Raw genomic sequence first — 19,393 nt, 5'->3', positions numbered from 1 at the left:
ACCAAATCAGTGCTAGATTTGGTCACCTGGTCAAGTAGTCAAGATGAAACCAAATCATAGCCATATAAAGAGGGATAATAACTTTGCTATCTTTACTTGTTAGCATGTTTTTCAACATCCAAGTAATCCTTTCAGCTGTACCAACTTTTGCATCATGTCATCCAACTTTTTGTCCACCATTATCCCTGTGTCCCTAGCATCATCAGTTTCCTGCAAACCAATACCATTAATATGATACACCATATGCAACCTTTTCAATCCAAAGTGCATAACTTTACATTTTGCAATATTAAATTGTTCATTATACTTTGGGCACAATTCCAATTTATTTAAATCGTCCTGCAAGATATCTACATTATCTTTATCAACTATTGCTCTCCCCATCTTGGCATCATCAGCAAACAACTGAATATCCCTCTTAAATCTTTCCCTGTGTCACTGATATACAAATTAACAAGTAGTGGTCCTATTAAACCCTGAGGTACTCCACTAGTCATCATCATTGTCCTAGACTCCACACCACCATATACTACTCTCTGGTGTCTGTCCATCAGCCATCCCCCCTATCAGTACTACTAACCTCATATCCATTCCCATCCTTTCCGGTTTTTGTAATAGTCTTCCATATGGTACTCTGTCATATGCCATTACCTTTATCATTTTATAATCACTATTATAAAATGTGCATAAGTTACTTACTAAGACAGGACCTACCTTTTACAAAGCCATGTTGCCCACTATAGAATATTGCATCCGTATCTGCCCACTGTTGTATTTTATCTTTCACCAACTTTTCCAATACTTTAACAACCATTTAGTCACTCCCGATATATTAATTGGTCTGTAGTTTGCTACCTCTGTCTTGGTGCCACCTTTATGCAACGATACTATCTTAACCCCCCCCCCCTTTCCACTGCCTTGGAACCCTGTCAGAGATGAGAGTTAGATTGAACAACTTTGTCAGAGGCAAAGCCAATTCTCTTGCACATTCACATAGTACACGGGCTGACATGCCACTGCTGTATTCACATTTATATGTTTTAATATGCTGAACATCTCCTGTTCATTTACCTCAATGTTGATACACATCTTTGTAACATCACCACCTTTGCAAAATGATCACTCAGCAACTCAACTATTTCTTTTGGTTTAGTCATTTTTCCTACACAACAAAAAAACTCTTTTGAATTTACTTTGGCCTGTTTATCTCTCAAAGTCAGATTTGGCCTTCCTTACCATATGACCACTCTTCTTGCTTGCACTTTACACTGCTAATGAGTATGCTGATCACTTTTTCTTTTATATTTTCTTCACAATGTTTTCTTTTTTTTTTTTTGCAGCTCTTGTTTTGTATCTCTACTCTTCCACTCAATTCCAACTTGATTTATCTGCCTGATCTTGGGTGTGCAGTCTGATACTGCTACTCTCAAGCAATCTTTGACCACTTGCCATGAACTACTGACATTCTTTCCTTGTAGCTTCTCAAGCCATGACACTGCATCAAGATGACTCCTAAGTCTCATAATCACCAGCCTTTTAATTGAACATAAACCCCTTCTTGACAGAGAACTCCACATGTTTGGCAACTTCCCAGAACAAGACTGCATGGTCATTCTCCCCAATTGTAGGCAGAGTGTCTACTTTGGTTATAGATACTTCTGATGCTATTATCAGATCCAACACTCTCAAACCCCTTGTTCTCTGCTATAACATGTTGTTTCATGTAATTATATCTTAGCAACTGCATAAATCTCTCTTCCACCTTGCTATGCCTCCTTTCCCCCCCCCCCTCCAATCGATGTCCCTCATAGTTCATTTTAAATAATAATTGTTCAGCCTAGATTCATTGTACTGATTTGCCGATACATGGCATATACATCTTTGTGTGTACACAAAGATGTGTATATAGACCCCCTTTGCCCCAGTCTATTGCAGCATCCAACAACATATCTTGTCTTATTTGCCTCTATCTCACACCAGATAGCCTTAAATGAACCATCTCCCTAAGACTTAATAACCTCTTTAACTTCTAATTTTGTTTGTAATTCTGCAGCTATCATCATCAATACCCCACCTCCTGTACTGTTCATTCTATCCTCCCTGAAAATACAATACCATTTACATTCTATCCCTGTAACTATATTGTTTTCAGTCAACCAGGTCTCACTGATTGCCTATAATTTTTAGCCAAGTTGAACTTACCAATGCAAAAAATTCTTCACCCTTATTTCTGATACTTCTTGCATTCATGTACATGCATTTCAGTGTCCCTTTTTATCCATAGTTACTTTTGTAATGTCATTACCAACCCATTTAAATTAAGTTTAAATACATATTCATGTATTTATTGCTATGTTTCTTTCTTTCTTTCTTTCTTTTTTTTTTTTTTTAATTTTTTTTATGGTAGTCATTTTATTTTTAACTAATGCAGTTGCCAACATAAAAACTCTGGCTGTCATTCTCCTTTTATAAAGATAACTAATTCATTTGCTTTGTTATGTGATAGCGGACTTCAGAATCCTATTCTGTTGTCTTCTTATGCTATCAGTTTTGTTTTTGACTGTTTTTTTCTTTAAACTCTTGTGCAGCAAACTTGTAACCTGGAATGCTTAAGGTTAATGCTAGAGGGCTGTCTCTGTCATCTAATGATAATATTTCTTTATTAAATAAATGAAACATTTGTTTTGACACTAGTTTTATTTATTTATTTATTTTTATTTTTTTCATAGACCATGTAAGAAGTCTGCTAGTGTATAGTGTGGAAAATGAATAAAGATTGCACAGGAAACTTCATACTGCTTGTTGACGCATTTGGAAAGAGAATAATAGGAGATATTGAACCATTATATGGGAAATCCTCTTTAGAGACAGAAATTCAACTCCTTCCTGGAAGCATCTTTCAAGAAGTTAATAAAGAACACATTACATCAAGTATATCTACTCTTTATCTAAAGTCATTAGATCATGAGGATGTATTCATTGTGTGCACTGAATCAGAAGTGCAAGCATTGTCATCATTTGAAGCTGATGTTCTCTTACCAGTATCTCCTGTCTGTGAACGTCTTAGAGTTTTCAGTGATAAATTTTGGATGAATGAGGCATCAATAATTGGAAAAGATAGCTGTGTTTTAGTTGATTTAGGTGAAGATTCAGAACCTCTTGATGGTATTGTTCATTACTGTGGTTTTATACCAGAACTAGGAAGAGGGTACATGTTTGGTGTAGAATTATTAGTAAGCATCATTATACTTCCCTTCTGCCTTATTTGTATTTATGTATGTACATATGCATGCATCATAACTCCAGTAATTTTCTAAATTTTGGTTCAAAATAAATTTGCCTATTCCCATCATAATTATGCATTCAACCATCCTTTCAATCAATGGTGATGAATCAGCATGTCGTATTTTTTATTTATTTATTTATTATTATTTTTAATGATGTTCATTCCATTAAAGTATATTGTAAGAAGGCTAATTCACTGTCTTACAAGATATGACACAATTATTGACTGACAAAATTTGGTTTGAAACATTATCCTAGCATTGTTTACTTAATAAAAATGAAGTAAACAGCACTAATACAAATAATTTTTTACTTATGGAGGCCTGGATGATAATAATAATAATAATGACTCCATGGAGGCCTGGATAATAATAATTTAATTTATTAAGTGAATTAAAATCAATTTTTCAGAAAAAATGTTATTTTTTTCTTTACATTTTCCCAGTGCTCTAAAGCAATGTTCTCTCAACCTTTTTATTGACATTGGCATACCTGTTTTCAAAAAAAAAAAAAATTTCACAAGCTAATAGTGCAAAAAATTTCACAGGAAATTTTTTGCACTATTAGCTAAGCCTCACTTAGCAGGTAAGTGAGTGTTTTCTCTTGGGCAATTTTTAGAATGATATTCTTGGCAATAATTCTAAACAATTTCCTTCCTTCCTGATTTATGCTTAAACGTAGACCGACACCTCGTAGTGCAGGCATTAGAAATCAAATCTGACAGAATAAGGTGGTTAATTCTTATTCTTATTAGTATCCTATATCTGTCTATTGCATATGTTCTTCTCACCAATTGAATCACCATTTTGATTGAAAACCCCTGATAAAGGTTCCTCACATTATAGATTTGATTTTAACCTGGGTCTTTCCAACCAAAGGATTTTCTGAGCTGCAGATGCTTGCTGAACAATTTAATTTATATATATTTTATATAAATTGACAAGTACAGTTTCTGCAGAAAAATCCATGAGTAACAAATTTTTAATATAACAGTGAATGACCAGGTAGTTTATTTCAAAAAAGCAAAGCAAGATAACTGTGGCAGGGGGGGGGGGCTTTCATGCAGCCTATAAAGAATAAGGAAAACTGACTAAGGCTTCTGACTAGCTCTGTTTTTTTACTTGATGAGAAATAATATTCTTCTTTTCATCTTTATTTTACTCAAGTATATACATATACAAAAATTTGCATGTGAAATACCTTGAAAATAAGGCTTCTTGTCATGAAAATACTTCACATGGAGTTAAAGAGCAGTTGATTTCATATTGGCTTGCTCTCTTTGTATCCCATAATGCAAGCATCTATAATGATGGTGATGGTAGGGGGGTTGCTATCCACACTGGCTATTTAAACCACTTGTTTTAAATTTTGGCTGTGTTTGAATCGATTGCTAGACAGCACTGTGCTAAACCTTTTTTTCTCATCAGTGATAGGAAGAACTTGCTTCCTCTACCACAGTGCATGCTCTCTTTATGTGGATATGTGTGGCGGAAGAAAATTTACAGTGATAATGAAAAGGCCTTTCATTCTTTCTCTTTTTTTCTCATCTAGCTGTATTGTTTGGTCTACTTCTGCTGTCTTTTTTGTACCTTCCTGGAAACTATCACTCTTATCCAATATACTTCTACTTCTTTGTCACACTTATCCATGGACATCTGGATTTGAGAATCCTGGAATGCATGCACTGTTTTTGCTCCTGCTTCACCAGAATGGGTCCTAGATGGCCTGGCTAGAATCAGTTAGCTGCAAGTTGATGGTGATAATCCAGTAAGTCTCCTTGCCTTTCAACTATGGACAAGGTTCAAAACTTCTTGTGGTGTCATTAGAGCATCGAGGAACAGTCATGGCATCCCACTTTTGTAAGCATGAAAGATAATGGAGTCACTGTAGATCACATCTGTGTGTGACTGCATACTTTGCAGGCAGGAAGCTTGGGTGCTGAATTAACCTCTCTTTGAGTAGGAATCCTTCATCCAAATTTACCAGAGTTAAAACAAGCCCTTGTTCAAAACTATTAAACCATCAGATAACACAGAAAACAGCACTCAACCCTCTGCCACCACACACACACACACACACACACACACACACACACACACACACACACACACCATTTTTAACTATTCATTTGGCAGGTGAACATTCAATCCACCATCTTTACTGGAATCCAGTAAAGATGGTGGAACTAACCCATTCAAGCACTTCTGTAGCGCAATTGGAAGAATGACGGTACATTGCGCCCTTCGATTGGAATAGGCCTAAGTTCAATTCTCGTCGCGACGGGAGGAATCTTTATCTAGACGATTTCAATCGAAGGTGAGTTAGCCAATCTCATATGACAGTAGCAGGAATTTTCTCCCGGAAACTCTGGTTTTTCATCCCACATACAGACAAATCGGCTCTTCAGAACACACACAATTTACAGACAAAAAAATACTAGTTGTGGTGGAGGTGGGTGGTAGATGGCATTGATGGAGATGATTTGTAGTAGAGATTCGGTGTAATGGTTGAGACAGTTGTAGGTGCCCTCCTGCGATGAGTCTTCGGACTCCTTGGTGGTATCAGGAATAATAATAATAATTAATATTTATTATTATTATTATTATTATTTTGATGGGCTGGAAATTTGAAATTAGTCAACCGCATTCATATTGGTTTAACATGATGGTACAACATGATAGAATTGCATACTGGCTGAGGCTTTGCTGGGAACAAGCTCTGGTTGTTTTCCTCAGGAAACCAGGGTGAGCAGCAAAAGGTCAATTGCCGAGATAAATCCCATCTCAGCATCAGCTGAGCCAAGATTGGCACCATCAATATAAGAAGCACCAATGGAAAAGAAATGGAACTAGTAGAAAAATTGGTACTAGGCTGACAATAACAATACCAAACTAAAGAAGACAGAAATAGGTGCGATTTTTCTAAGCAACAAATACAAGATGTTATATTCAGACATTAACAATTATTAACAAGGAATAGCTATAGTATTTTACAATAAAGATGAGGATAATCTTGAATGGCAAACAATATCAAGTAGTGTGATGTGGGCAAATATCAGAATGGAGAACTGGACAATGAGACTTGTGCCTATAAAGGCAATCCTCTGGTCCCACAGAGGGTTCCACTAAGGAAGAAATGGATGAATTTATCCAGGCATTAGAGAAGGCAGTTGACACAATGAAAAAGGAAAAGTCAGTCCTTGTTGGAGATCCAAATAGCATAGTAGGAAATAATTACCAGACATATAGAAATGTATTGCAAAAATTTAAAGAAAAGAACAGAGCTAATAACAATGGTAAGTACCTGCTGGGTTTCTTTTCAGACATGGACTAGTTTTTACTGATATTATGTTCAAACATAAAGATTTGCACAAATTCACATAGAGAGAGCATACAAGAAATTAGAAAAGTCTCATTGACTAGGTTATTTTGAATAGCTATGATTTTCCACCATTTCAAGGGCATGAGAGTGTATTTAGTTTTAAGCAGGATAAAAATGAGTTTCATACTAAAAAAAAAAAGTTTCAAGAACGTTTTAAAACAAATCAAAGTTGAGCATGCTGCTCTCAGAATTAAACTGTGGACTCAAATACACAAATACTGTTCAAGAAGAAATAAAAGAGTTTGCAAACAAGAACAACAACTTTGAGATTCAATTGGAGACCACGAAGAAAACATTGACTGATTTAGATAGTGGCATCTGTTGCAATCGTTTGCACAGATAAATGTCTCCATGCCTCTGCAGACAAGAAAGGTAAAGAAAAACATGTATCTAAAGTTAATGGTAGGTCACTCAGCTTCTGCTCTGAAAGGGTACTGAGAAAAATGTAAGAAAGTGAAGCAGTGTGTACAACTAGCTAAATAAAGTAGACATGAGAAGACATGGCTAAGTAAAACATAGGAAATAAATATCAGAAGGTGGCAAAATAATTTGAAGGCTATTAAAAAACAACAACTTAGAAATGGAGGAAATAGTATAGTAAAAGGAATCAAAGATCATAGCAGTGACATGAAAATTGAAGATAAAGATATTCTAGATATGTGTGGAATAACTTTGAAAGATTGCAAAAAGAAACAAGCAGTCACAGTATTGTGATAGAAATCATTCAAATGGAATACAGTCAGGAATATATATCAATACTTGAGGTAGACAAAAACCATTGAAAACCTGAAATGTGGAAGGTCAGCTGAAGAGGATGATATTTGATCCGAAATGCTCAAATTATGGAGATATTAAAGTTATTATGGATAATTCATTGTGTGCATTGTGTTCAAGGTCTAGTTGAATTACAGATGATTGTTGATCTCTCATAGTAGCCATCTATAAAAAATAAAAAAAATTAATGTGAAAATTACAGAGGAATTGCCTTACCGAGTGTTCCTGGTAAGATTTATGCGAATATATTTTAGAAAAGAGTGTTTCTGACCTCTGAAATGTCGAATATGAGGAAAGATTGAGAAGATACAATTTGCAGAGTCTGGTGGACAGGAAGAAGAGTGGAGATATGATAGAGACCTACAAGTTCGTAGGTCTCTATCATAGGTTATAGGATCAATGCTGGAGAAGTTCTACAGAAAATAGTGGGCGATCGAGGGAAAACCAGAGGTCATCCCTGGAAACTGTATAAAGAAGGTGTGAGTAGGGGAGTGAGAGGCAGGTTTTTCTCATGCCGAGTTGTAAATGATTGGAATGCCTTGCTTGAGAATGTGGTGTCTGCAAGGAGTTGAGCTGTGTGTGTGTGATAAAAGGACCTCCCAGATGAGTCTTTGACTCCATGAGGTCTTGAGGTAATAATAATAATAATAAAAGAGAAAAATTGTGGAAATGATGAAGAAGAACAAGTTGGGTTCAGGCCAATTAAGGGTTGTCAAGATCAAGTTTTCACTTTATGACAAATAGTTAAGAAATTATAGAAATGTAACAAGGATATGCGTTTAATTTCTGTAGATCAGAAAAGGAATATGATAAGATGCTAAGAGAAAATCTGTTCAAAATGTTAAGGTTGTATATGATGTAAATGGGACATTATATTGAGCAATATGTAGTCTATATTTGACATAAGTCAGCATTTGCAATCGAAGGAGGTACGTGACATTGGTTTGTGTTAAATCAGGTGTGAGACAAGGCTGCATGTTATCTCCATTGTTATTCATTCTCTCTGTAATCATGTTATGAAGGAAAGTGCCTTAAATCTGTTATCAAAATTGGGTATGTTAATCTCAGCTCTTTACTAAATTTATGCAGATGATGATAAACTCTTAAATAAATTTAGTACAAATCTGCAATTAATTAAATTGAATTACTGCTATAATAAATTTGGTATGAGAGTGAGCAATAAAAAAAGACCAAGACAGTGAAAATAAACAGAAACATTGAAAACATCAACTACATCCTGAAATGGGAAACCTACCATATTTACTCGAATATAACTCGCCCTCACATATATCTTGCACCCTGATTTTACTCTACAAAAAAAGAAATTAAAAATATTCGCATATACCTTGCACACAAAAAAAAGTTTAAACAGTGATGCAAAATCATGCTCACAATTACTGCAGATGGAAGAAAGTTGCCTGCTTACGTAATATTCAAACAATGCCGAAATGGAAATTTCCTACTGGAATTCATGTAAGAGTTCAAGAAAAAGGGTGAATGATGGTACAGTGGTTCAAGATTGGATCAGACCAGTTTTGGACAAACAGCCAGAGGCCTTATTTCTACGCCCAGCTCTCGTGTGGGAAAGTTTCCGCAGACACTTAGGACCTTTTGGATGTGAAGATCGATGTGACCATCGATCTACACATCCAAAAGAACTCTTGGCAATTATTCCTGATGGTCTAACACCTTGTCTACAGCACTTGGATGTAGCAGTCAACAAGCCATTCAAGGACTACATACATAAATTCTACATGGAGTGGATAGCAGCTAGCTATGACTTGACACTGGCAGGGAAGATTAAGAGACCATCATTGGAACTGTTGTGCGACTGGATTTTGAGAGCTTGGGACATGATTTTGCAGAAATAATTGCCAAGAGTTTTTTTAAAACCAGCATCTCTAATGTCCTGGATGGGAACGAAGATGGCGCTGTTTTGGTAGATTGTAGACTGAAAGTAGTGATAGTGAATAGGAGATTCTTGGTAAGTCATACCCATTTTTAGTTTTCATGGTGATCTTATGATTCCGAAATGATAAAAGGACAAGCAATAATGAAACTGTTTGTTTTAATTTAATTACAGAAGCATTGTCACTAAAGATTCAAATATATCGCATGATGAATGTGGGCGACCGATGCGTAAATAACACTCGTAATTAAAATCTAAATGCATTCATTTTATAAATAATGTGAGCAATTATAACGAATTACTGAGAATTTAATTATAAATATCAAATTAGTTTTTTCCTGAAAAACTTTACTTTCCAAAAATCCCTGCGTATATCTCGCACTGCGATTTTTAACTTTAGTTTTTGGGGAAAAGTGCGAGTTATATTCAAGTAAATACTGTATATAGAACAAGGAAAATATTTCAGCTATTTAGGCACAATTTTAGTGAAGATGACAACTAAATATAGAAATAGACAAGAGAATTAATAAAGCTTAACTATTAATTTTTCAGGAAATAACTGTATACCAGAATATTAATTAGTATTATTAATTAATATTAATAATAATTATTAATACACCCTCCATGGAGTTGACAGACTCATTGTGGGAGGTTCATTCAACTGATAACATATTTATCATATAGAATCATAAAATCCTTAACACTCCTTGCATTAACAACACGTCCTGGTAATGTGTTCCATTCACTGACATTTCTCCATGTAAAAAAATCTACTCCTCACACCCTTCTTCACCACACTTTTACATAACTTCCAGGAATGACCTCTGGTTTTTTCCCCTCTCACCTTCCACTCTTTTTATAATCCCCTCTGGATTAATCTGATAATATCCTTTCACTAACTTAAATGTCTCTATCATATCACCTCTCTTCCTCCTGTCCACCAAACTCTGCAATCTACATTTCTTCAACCTGTCTCCATAGCAGCATTCCCCAATATTGTCTTAGTCACCCATTTCTGGACCCTCTCCAATGTCTTGACATCACATTGAAAACCAGGTGACCAGATCTGAGCACAATAGTCGAAGTGTCATCTGACCAGTACCTTATACAGTGGCACAACCACTTCCTTATCCTTACATGTTAGATTACTTCTTATCATAGCAGCACTACGATGTGCAGCCTTTGCAACACTAGCAATATGTTCTCTAAACTTTTTTGGAAAAAGTTTAGAGGGCATTATTGGCATCTCTTATCTGCTCCATCAAAGCACTGCCACATTCCTAGACTTACTAGGAGTATACCAGGTTCCTTACAGTTCCAAACTGTCCTACTATGGCCAAACTGGCAGGACAGCCAATATCAGAATATCCCAACACACGAACTACATTCAGTTCTACCAATGCAGCCACTCAGACATGCTGACCATTCTTTGGACACCCACCACAGGATACGCTGGAAGAAGGTCACTCTATTACACAGCAGATACAAGTATGAAAAGCCATTACTTGAATCTGCCTAAGCTCTGAAAAATTTTCCAAACCTCAACATATTTGGGTGCATGAGACCCCCCCCCCCCCCAATTTGGGAAACATACATTCTAAGATTGTCAACCCAATGGCCAAGGCTACCCAGCACTATTTAGGACTCTAGGCCTGACTTCTGTTAGGCCTAGAGTCATTGTTTTTTTTATCAGTGTGATTCCTGATGATGGAAATGTAACATTGTCGAAATATAGGAACGTATTAATTAGTCCTTTATAATTAATATTCTAGTATATGTAGTTATTTCCTGAAAAATTAATAGTTACGAGTAACTAACAATAAGCCTTCTACAAGAATTAGTAAAGCTAGTGTGTTGTACGAAGTCGATTGAACAAATTTATAGGGAATAAGAGAGAAATTAGTCAAAACATTAGCTATGTACAAGACAGAGTTCAAACCAATTTTAACTTGCATATCGGAGAGCAGGGTTAGAAATAAAATACTTGATCAAAGACTATAGACCACGGATGTGAAAGTCCTGAGAAGGCTCAGTGGCAGAATCATATTAAAAATGAGAATATTGGAAAGAACTGGTTAATATTCCTAAATGTTAACCTGACATTGTTAACATTTAGGAATATGTTAGCAGTGTGAATGTCAGGAGGTTGCTTAAACAGGAAGAAGAAGAAGAAACATTAGCAAAACATTACACCACAGCAAATGCAAGTATGACAAGCTATTCCACAAAGTGTGGAAATACTGCACTAGGATGGCAGGAAAAAGACCCAGAAGAAGACCGAGATCTTGATAGATTGTTTTTACACTAATGAAGTGCCTTAGGAGACCAAAATATAAGAATTGATAACATTGGAATCTTTACAGATAACAGAATAATTTGGAGGAAAATTGCCAATAAAAAGTTATTAATAGTGTAATATTTTCATGTAGTACTATCATGATATCCTGTTCATACCCTGAGAGTCCTGATTTATGCTCACGCATAAACCCATACTTCACTGGGCAGGTGTTTGAAACCAAAATCCTATTGAATAGTTTGGTTAATCATTATTCTGGGAGTGTGTTATGTGTGATCATGGGGCTGGTTTGCCAGTTATTCTGGGAGGGAGAAAAAAAAAACAAACAAACTCCACCTCTGTTTGAGACCAGTTAACTCATTATTCGATTGAACACACCTGATAAAGGTTTCTCATGTCATAGATGGGATTCAAACCTGGATTTTTACAACCAAAGGGCTTGTCTAAACCAGCTCAGCTACAGAGGCCTCTAACCTGAGGATACATAATAAGAATTTGACAATTATTGTAGTATACCTATGGATTAGCTGAATTTGCTGAAGCTGAACAACACTTTATCATGAACACTTTTTTCAACAAACGCCTAGGAAGAAGATGGACTTGGCAATCACCAAATGGAGACACAAAAAAAAATGAAATTGACTACATTTTCACAGACTGTAAAAGACTGGTACAAAATGTTGGTACAATAGGCGAAACATACTTCAACATAGATTCTGACCACAGACTCCTCAGAGCCATTATAAGAATAGACCACAAAAAAGAACAACATATAAGGGCAACATCAAACCATAAAAGACAACCCAAACAAATAGACTACACAAGTTCAGGAAGTACATTTAATAGACCGAATGGACTATTAAAAACTGTTACATAAATGGACTATATTGACTTTATTAATAAATTCAACGAGTGCAAGAAAAAATCAGAAATTCCTGTGAAACAAAAGAAAAGAGAATGACTCTCACCTCAAACTATAGAACTACTGAAAAAGAGAAAAGAAATCTGATGAAAATTTTCTAGAATACAAAATTATCTGTAAGTTACTAAGGAAAAGAATTCCAGAAGACTACAAAGCTTTCAGGATAAAAACTAAGAGAAGCAATGCAGGCAAAAACCAGCCTGAAAAAAATAGAGAAAGACTTAAATTTTAAACAGTCAATTCCATCTGCTTTACAGGATCAAAATGGAGAAAAACATACTAATAGAAAAAGGATAGAAGAAATTGTGCAGAATTTTTATAATGATCTCTATGCAACTAAGTGCCAAGTTTCAGAACCTATCATTCCAAAACCAAGCAATATACCAGATGTACTTCCAGAAGAAATAGAACATGCCCTTAAGAAAATGAGTAAAGGTAAAGCCTCAGGGCTTGATCATGTTAAGGCTGAAGAAATCCAACAAGATGGACCAATTATTTTCAAAGCCTTGGCTGCCAGATTCACGTGGTACTTCAAAGAAAGAAAGATTCCAGAGAAATGGAAAATCTCAAAAACCATACTTCTATTCAAAAAAGGGAACAAGGAAGACATAAAAAACTATCATCCAATCTGTCTACTCTCTCTCACATATATAAGATCATGAACAGAGTAATACTGAATAGAATCCAAAACACTCTTGAAGGCAACTCCAGCAGAGAGTAGGCAGGATTCAGAAGAGGCTTCTCCACAATAGATCATATCCAGCTCATTTCATAACTAACAGAAAAATGCAGAGAATAACGAATCCCTCTATGTTTCCTCTTTAATGATTTTAAAAAAGCATTTGATACCATAGAACACAATGCACTCATCAGTGCTTTACTGGAAATAAATGTGGACCCTACTTACATCCACATGATAAAAGAAATTAACAAAAATCAGACCACACAAATAACCCTATTTGATCACCCTATAAATATAGATATAAAGAGAGGGGTCAGTCAAAGCGATGTGATCTCCCCAAATCTATTTACGAGCACTTTAGAATACATTCTGAAAAAAAAAAAAAAAAAAAAAAAAGACCTAATCGGAGGAATAAGTAGATGGTGAAAAACTACAAATCCTTGTTTGTCGATGATCTAGTACTTACATCCCACAACCCAAAAGACCTAAAAGAAATGGGTGAAAAAGTATACACAAACAGCAGTAAGATAGGCTTAGAAATGAATCTAGAAAAAAACAAAATGGATAAAAAACATCTACACAAGTGACAGTCACTTATGTATTGATAACATCCCTTTAGAACAAGTTCACTCCTACAAGTACTTAGGACAAACAATAAAAATGAATAACGATTTATATGAAGAACTAGCAAAAAGAAAGAAAGCTGCATGGCTATCATTCAGCAGACTAAAAGAAACACTTGCTGATCCAAATCTTGACATCTGTCCGAAGGCAAAACTATTTAATAGTGATATTCTTCCATCACTCGCATGTGGATCAGAAAAATGGAACACGACAAGAAAAGAAGAAGAGACTCTCAGAATAACTCAGCGTGCAATAGAACTCAGGATTTGGAACATGTTAGAAACACGGAACTAAGAAAGAGATCAGGCATAAAAGATGTGGTAACTGCAGTATATGAAAGCAAGATGAGATGGGCAGGTCACATAGCCAGACTCAAGGATAACAGATAGACATATAGAATACTCAACTGGCAACCAAGAATAAAGAGAAAACCAGGAAGACCACCTACAAGATGGGAAGATTCACTAGTGAAATCTATGGGTATAGCATGGAAGAGAGAGAGGCTCAAGATTGAGATTGTTGGAGGCATCTTTGTGACCTGCACTCATGGAGAAATCCTGAGTGAAACACAGGTCCATCAAGGTAAACCTATGGATGGGCTATTTTTTTATTATATATATATATATATATATATATACATATATATATATATACAGGGTGTTCGGGATAAATTTGACATATTTATAATTAATTATATTTTTCCGTAAGTTACATGTATTAACACACACTTCTCTTCATTTAAAAGTTTGGACCCTTCTTCATTCATATACAAGATGTCAGAAAGGATGGATAGCTGGAACCCACCTGAATCATGGAAGAGAATAACTTGTATCATGATGATTCGTGCCCGCCATCAAAATAAGGATATTACGACTGCTGCCCAATGCTCCCTGAATACAGTAAAAACAATCAGGCATGAACTAGAGACTTGCAATGGTGACTATGAGGATGTAGCAAGAAGAAAGATCCCTAGCAGACGATCTGATTGCGTTCGTACAGCAGAATTCCTCGCAAATCTGCAGGAACAGGTGTTGAAGAACCCTGGCATTGGAATTCGGGCTTTGTTCGTGGAGTTGCTAACTGTAGTCAAGCCCTGGATAACAAGGGTAGCCAATGGTAGGCCGTATGTATGGCAGCAGGATTCGGCCCCTTGCCACACCTCTGGGAAAAGTCAAAAATGGTTGTCTGAAAATTTCTACGACTTCACCAGTCCAAATGTTTGGCCTCCAAACTCCCCAGACCTTAACCCCATGGATTAATTTGTATGGGGCGCAGTTGAAAAAGACACCAATCGCACTTCCAGTAATACAAAAGCCCAGTTAATGGATAAAATTAAAACAGTTTTTGCGGCCCTTCCCAGGGAGACTGTAGCATCAGCTTGTTCGAGGTTCCGAAGCAGAATCGAAGCTGTGATCGATGCTAATGGTGGTTATTTTGAGTAAATCTTGTTGATAGTATTGTAATTAACTCTGCCTGTAATGTTTTTTTGTCAATTCATTAAATTTAATAGATACAAAGAAGATTTTCTTTTTCCTTACGAAACTGTCAAATTTATCCCGAACACCCTGTATATAGTTTAGAGACCTAACATGGAACTTTTTCAAACCACTTCCATTAAGGAGGATGGTGGTTTCACACCCAGTGATGAAATTCATCTTCCATTGAAAGACAATCACAAACATCCATGCCCTTGGTGGAATTTGAATCCTGCCACCTGTAGTTTGGGAAACTGATATGCTAATCACTTGCCTAATTAGGCCAGCTCAGCAGGGCTTTGGTATGTTGGATGTTGGTAAATAGCAATTTGTGCCAGATGATATCAGGTACCTTAAATAGCAATGTTTCAGAGTATAAACGATATCAGAGAAATTGAATAAAAATAATTTGAGTTTGTACTGTTTTGTTAGATTTCCAACCTGCATCTTCAGAGCACAATTGACAGTTGCTGAATAACATATAGTACTCCACTAGAATGTTACAAAAATGGTTCAAACTGTAACTGAAAAGGAAACTAATGTCCTATCATTAGTACCCAAAGTTCATTCATAGAAGGCAGGCTAAATGTCATCTTAGAATGACTGTTTCCCAGATCTTTAGCAAATTAATACAGCCAGTATTTTATTGAGGTTAGGAGAATGTTTCATAGCTGATGCTGATTCTAAAAATAGGCTCTTAGATCTGCAGCATCCTCTTTGTGTGAACAGGTATTCATAGCATGAGCTCCCCCCCCCTCCTGACTTGCCATACCAGTGATAGTGAATATGATTTTTATATTCTTCAAAGCAGATATTAACAGATCTCCACACCTGTACAAAAAACAGCTGTAAATTGTAGGCACATGGAACTTTATATGCTTCACAGTGTGCAAGAAAACTAATCCGTTGAAGAATAACAAAGTTTGTTAAGATGGATGTGCAATTTGAAAGTGGCATGGAGATTATATTTATGACGAATAACCCTCATCCATTCTCTAAGGGATTAGTTTCAGCGTTACACACTGAGATTGTAGGGGAGATATGATAGAGACCTACAAGTTGGTAAGGGGTTGTTATAGGATCAATGGTGGAGAAGTTCTACAGAGAATAGTGGGAGATCAGGGGAGAACCAGAGGTCATACCTGGAAACTGTATAAAGAGGGTGTGAGTAGGGGAGTGAGAGGCATGTTTTTTTCGTGCAGAGTTGTGAATGATTGGAATGCCTTGCCTGAGAGTGTGGTGTCTGCAAGGAGTTTGAATGTGTTTAAGACCCGGTATGATGAGATGTGTGTGAGATAAAAGGACCTCCTAGATGAGTCTTTGACTCCATGAGGTCTTGTTTAATAATAATAATAATAATAATAACCTTCATATTTCCATGTGTGTGTGTGTGTGTGTGTGTGTGTGTGTGTAACTTAATCCTCTTTGTACAAACCAGGAGACCTATAAGATCTGCTCTGAAGAACATATAAACTTCTCCCACACAAAGAAGTTGCTACAGGTCTGAGAGTCTATATTTAGAATTAGCATTAGCTATGAAACACTCTCCTAACTCCATTAAAGTATTGGTACATTAATTTACCATAATGTCAGAAGTACCTGTTATATATATATATATATATATATATATAGGGGATGGGAATAGTTTTGTTGTGATCTTGTGTGGAAGGGATTGGGGAATAGCATGCAGTATTTCGTTTCTCATAGGGTCTGTAGCTATTGTCTAAAAAAGTTGTAAGATAATTAAGTTCTGTGGCAAGAGTTGTGAATAAATAAGGAGGGTGTGAGGAGTAGGTTCTTTGCATGGAGAGTGGTTGATGAGTGGAATGCATTGCCTGAGTATGTTGTGGGTGTAGACACATTGAATCAATTTAAAGCACAGTTGGATGAGCATTCTGTGCAATAGCGTGTTGTACTTCCCACAATGAGTCTCCGATCCATGGAAGTCAGATGTTAATAATAATAATAATAACCTTAGCTCTGTGAATGAGTGCTTTGAGGATACTATACTATTGAGATTGATGATGATATGACTGCTTATATAAGTATTTTCTGGTGTGTGTGTGTGTGTGTGTGACTTTCCTAAAACAGAAAAAAATAATGAACTATTTGATAGATGTGTAGGAAGGAAAGTTTTTTTTTCTATATGAAATGTATTTTTGAATGCTTAAAAATATTAAGAACTGTTTAAATGTACTAGGAACATTTTTATGTCTTGGCCTTCAAACCAAATAACGAACACATCACCTGTGTTGCATAGCTAGACTGACTGGTTCTATTTCTTTATATTTTATAAAGAAATTGGCTAGAGAAGGAAATCCTTATATCTCCCAGTTGCTGTTTATATATTTTTCCTTTTCAAGAAAACTTAAGTGTATGGTGAATTGGAATAATTCAAAACTGCCAGCCAGGAAACATGGCTTATTAAGGTCAGGAGTTTCCTTCAGTGGTACATTGGTAAGTAAACATCAAAGCTTGTCAATGATGTCAGAATTTTTTTGGTTAAGATTTTTTAATTCAAGATTTGAAGTGAATAGAATTTTTAATGAAGGAAGGAAGAAGTAGTGTCCATGGGAGAAGTCATTTTTGTGTGTAGTTGTTTATGCTTTCAACCATAGGATAATATGGAGAGCTATTGGGTTTGTGAATTTTTGGGATAATATATATATAAATATATATTGTGGATGGAATAGTTTTGTTGTGATCTTGTGTGGAAGGGATGGTGGGGGGATAGCATGCAATATTTTGTCTCTCATCGGGGCATAGCCATTGTATGGTAAGGTTTAAGTTCCTTGATAATTTATTTGGACCTAGATGCAACTTTTTTTTTTTTTTAAATATATAGAAAAAGGCTTGAAAATGTCTACAGCAACCTTTTCATAGCATATGTTCTTAGGTGAGTGATGATGGTGAAGAGATAAATGCAGATCTGGAATGATAGAATCCATACTGGTGTTTACTGATTTCCTGGTCAGAAGTTGTCTGCTGATGACTTTCTCCATTAACACGTTCATTGCCAATCACTCGATATGAGTTCTCACCAAATGGCCGATTACGCGTTATCGCGTGGACGTCGTTAACTAAATAAAAAAATAAAAAAAAGTTGCCACCTCACGAAATTCCAATTTTCAGCTTGGCAATGAACGATATTGCGCGATCACACAATGCGAGCTCTCACCAAATGGCCGATCACGCGTTATCGCGTGGACGTCGTTAACTAAATAAAAAAATAATAAAAAATTGGCCACCACACGAAATTCCAATTTTCAGCTTGGCAATGAAAGTGTTAAAATTGTGTTATTTTCTTTTGGTTTATTAGTCAACCATAAATATTAAAAAAATAATTGTCATCAAATTTCACCAGCTATTCTGTCTGGCTTCTTCAGGACAAGAAAGTCGGTACAATAATGTTTACTAGTAAAAAAGAAGAATGGAGTAGCACAGTCAAATCAAGTAAAATTAAAATTGACGTGTAACATTATAAGCATGGAGCATGGAGGCTCAGTCATTGTTCGGTGAGCGTGTTGTATAGTTTTTCGCGAAATGAAATTCTGGTAAGCTAAGTGAATTTATTAGGCTTTTCCAGATGTCTTTCAGTATCATACCTTGATTTCCGTTTAGATTATCTCCTGTCCAGAGTACCATACCACTGCAGCTTCTTTGAAGTTTCTACATCTAAAATCTTCTTCTATATAAGGCATGAAGCTGTTATCCCAATCGATGGAGTGGTGAGAAATCGAGAAATGATGGGCTAATCTTGAAGTGTCTGTTCTGTTGTTAACTTTTCCTATATGTTCTTTTTTTCAAATTTCTAGACTTCTTGAAGTTTGGCCTATATAATTTAACCCACAGGAACATGGGATGTTGTATACACCTGCGTATTTGTAAAAGGCATTACCGTCCTTAGGAGATCTTAAGATGTGTCGTATAGTTTTGACAAGTTTAAGAGCGACTCTGACGTTGAAAGACCTCATGAGTTTGGCTATTTTTATTGAAATTGATCCGCATAAGGGATGGCGATAGATGATGCATATTGTGTGACAGG

At 35.9% G+C, this 19,393-nt stretch overlaps 1 protein-coding gene across 5 annotated transcripts in view; it reads left to right on the top strand.

Moving 5' to 3' along the window:
* The window catches only part of CYLD (ubiquitin carboxyl-terminal hydrolase CYLD), a 451,655-nt gene that overhangs the window by 27,034 nt on the left and 405,228 nt on the right, over nt 1–19,393 (top strand). For 4 of the 5 annotated variants that reach the window (XM_090407951.1, XM_090407953.1, XM_090407954.1 and 1 more), the window contains one exon: nt 2,730–3,233. The exons of the other annotated variant lie outside the window; for it this stretch is intronic. In XM_090407951.1, the coding sequence (XP_090264077.1) occupies nt 2,766–3,233 (468 nt within the window). In that variant the 5' untranslated portion in view covers nt 2,730–2,765. The remainder of the gene's footprint in view (nt 1–2,729; nt 3,234–19,393) is intronic. 5 annotated transcript variants of the gene reach the window in all.

The sequence above is a fragment of the Typopeltis vanoorti genome, chromosome 18 (genome assembly GCF_054136105.1).
Source record: "Typopeltis vanoorti isolate ZY-2024b chromosome 18, IOZ_Tvanoo_1.0, whole genome shotgun sequence".
Taxonomy (NCBI): domain Eukaryota; kingdom Metazoa; phylum Arthropoda; class Arachnida; order Uropygi; family Thelyphonidae; genus Typopeltis; species Typopeltis vanoorti.
This window is presented reverse-complemented; position numbering and strand designations above follow the sequence as displayed.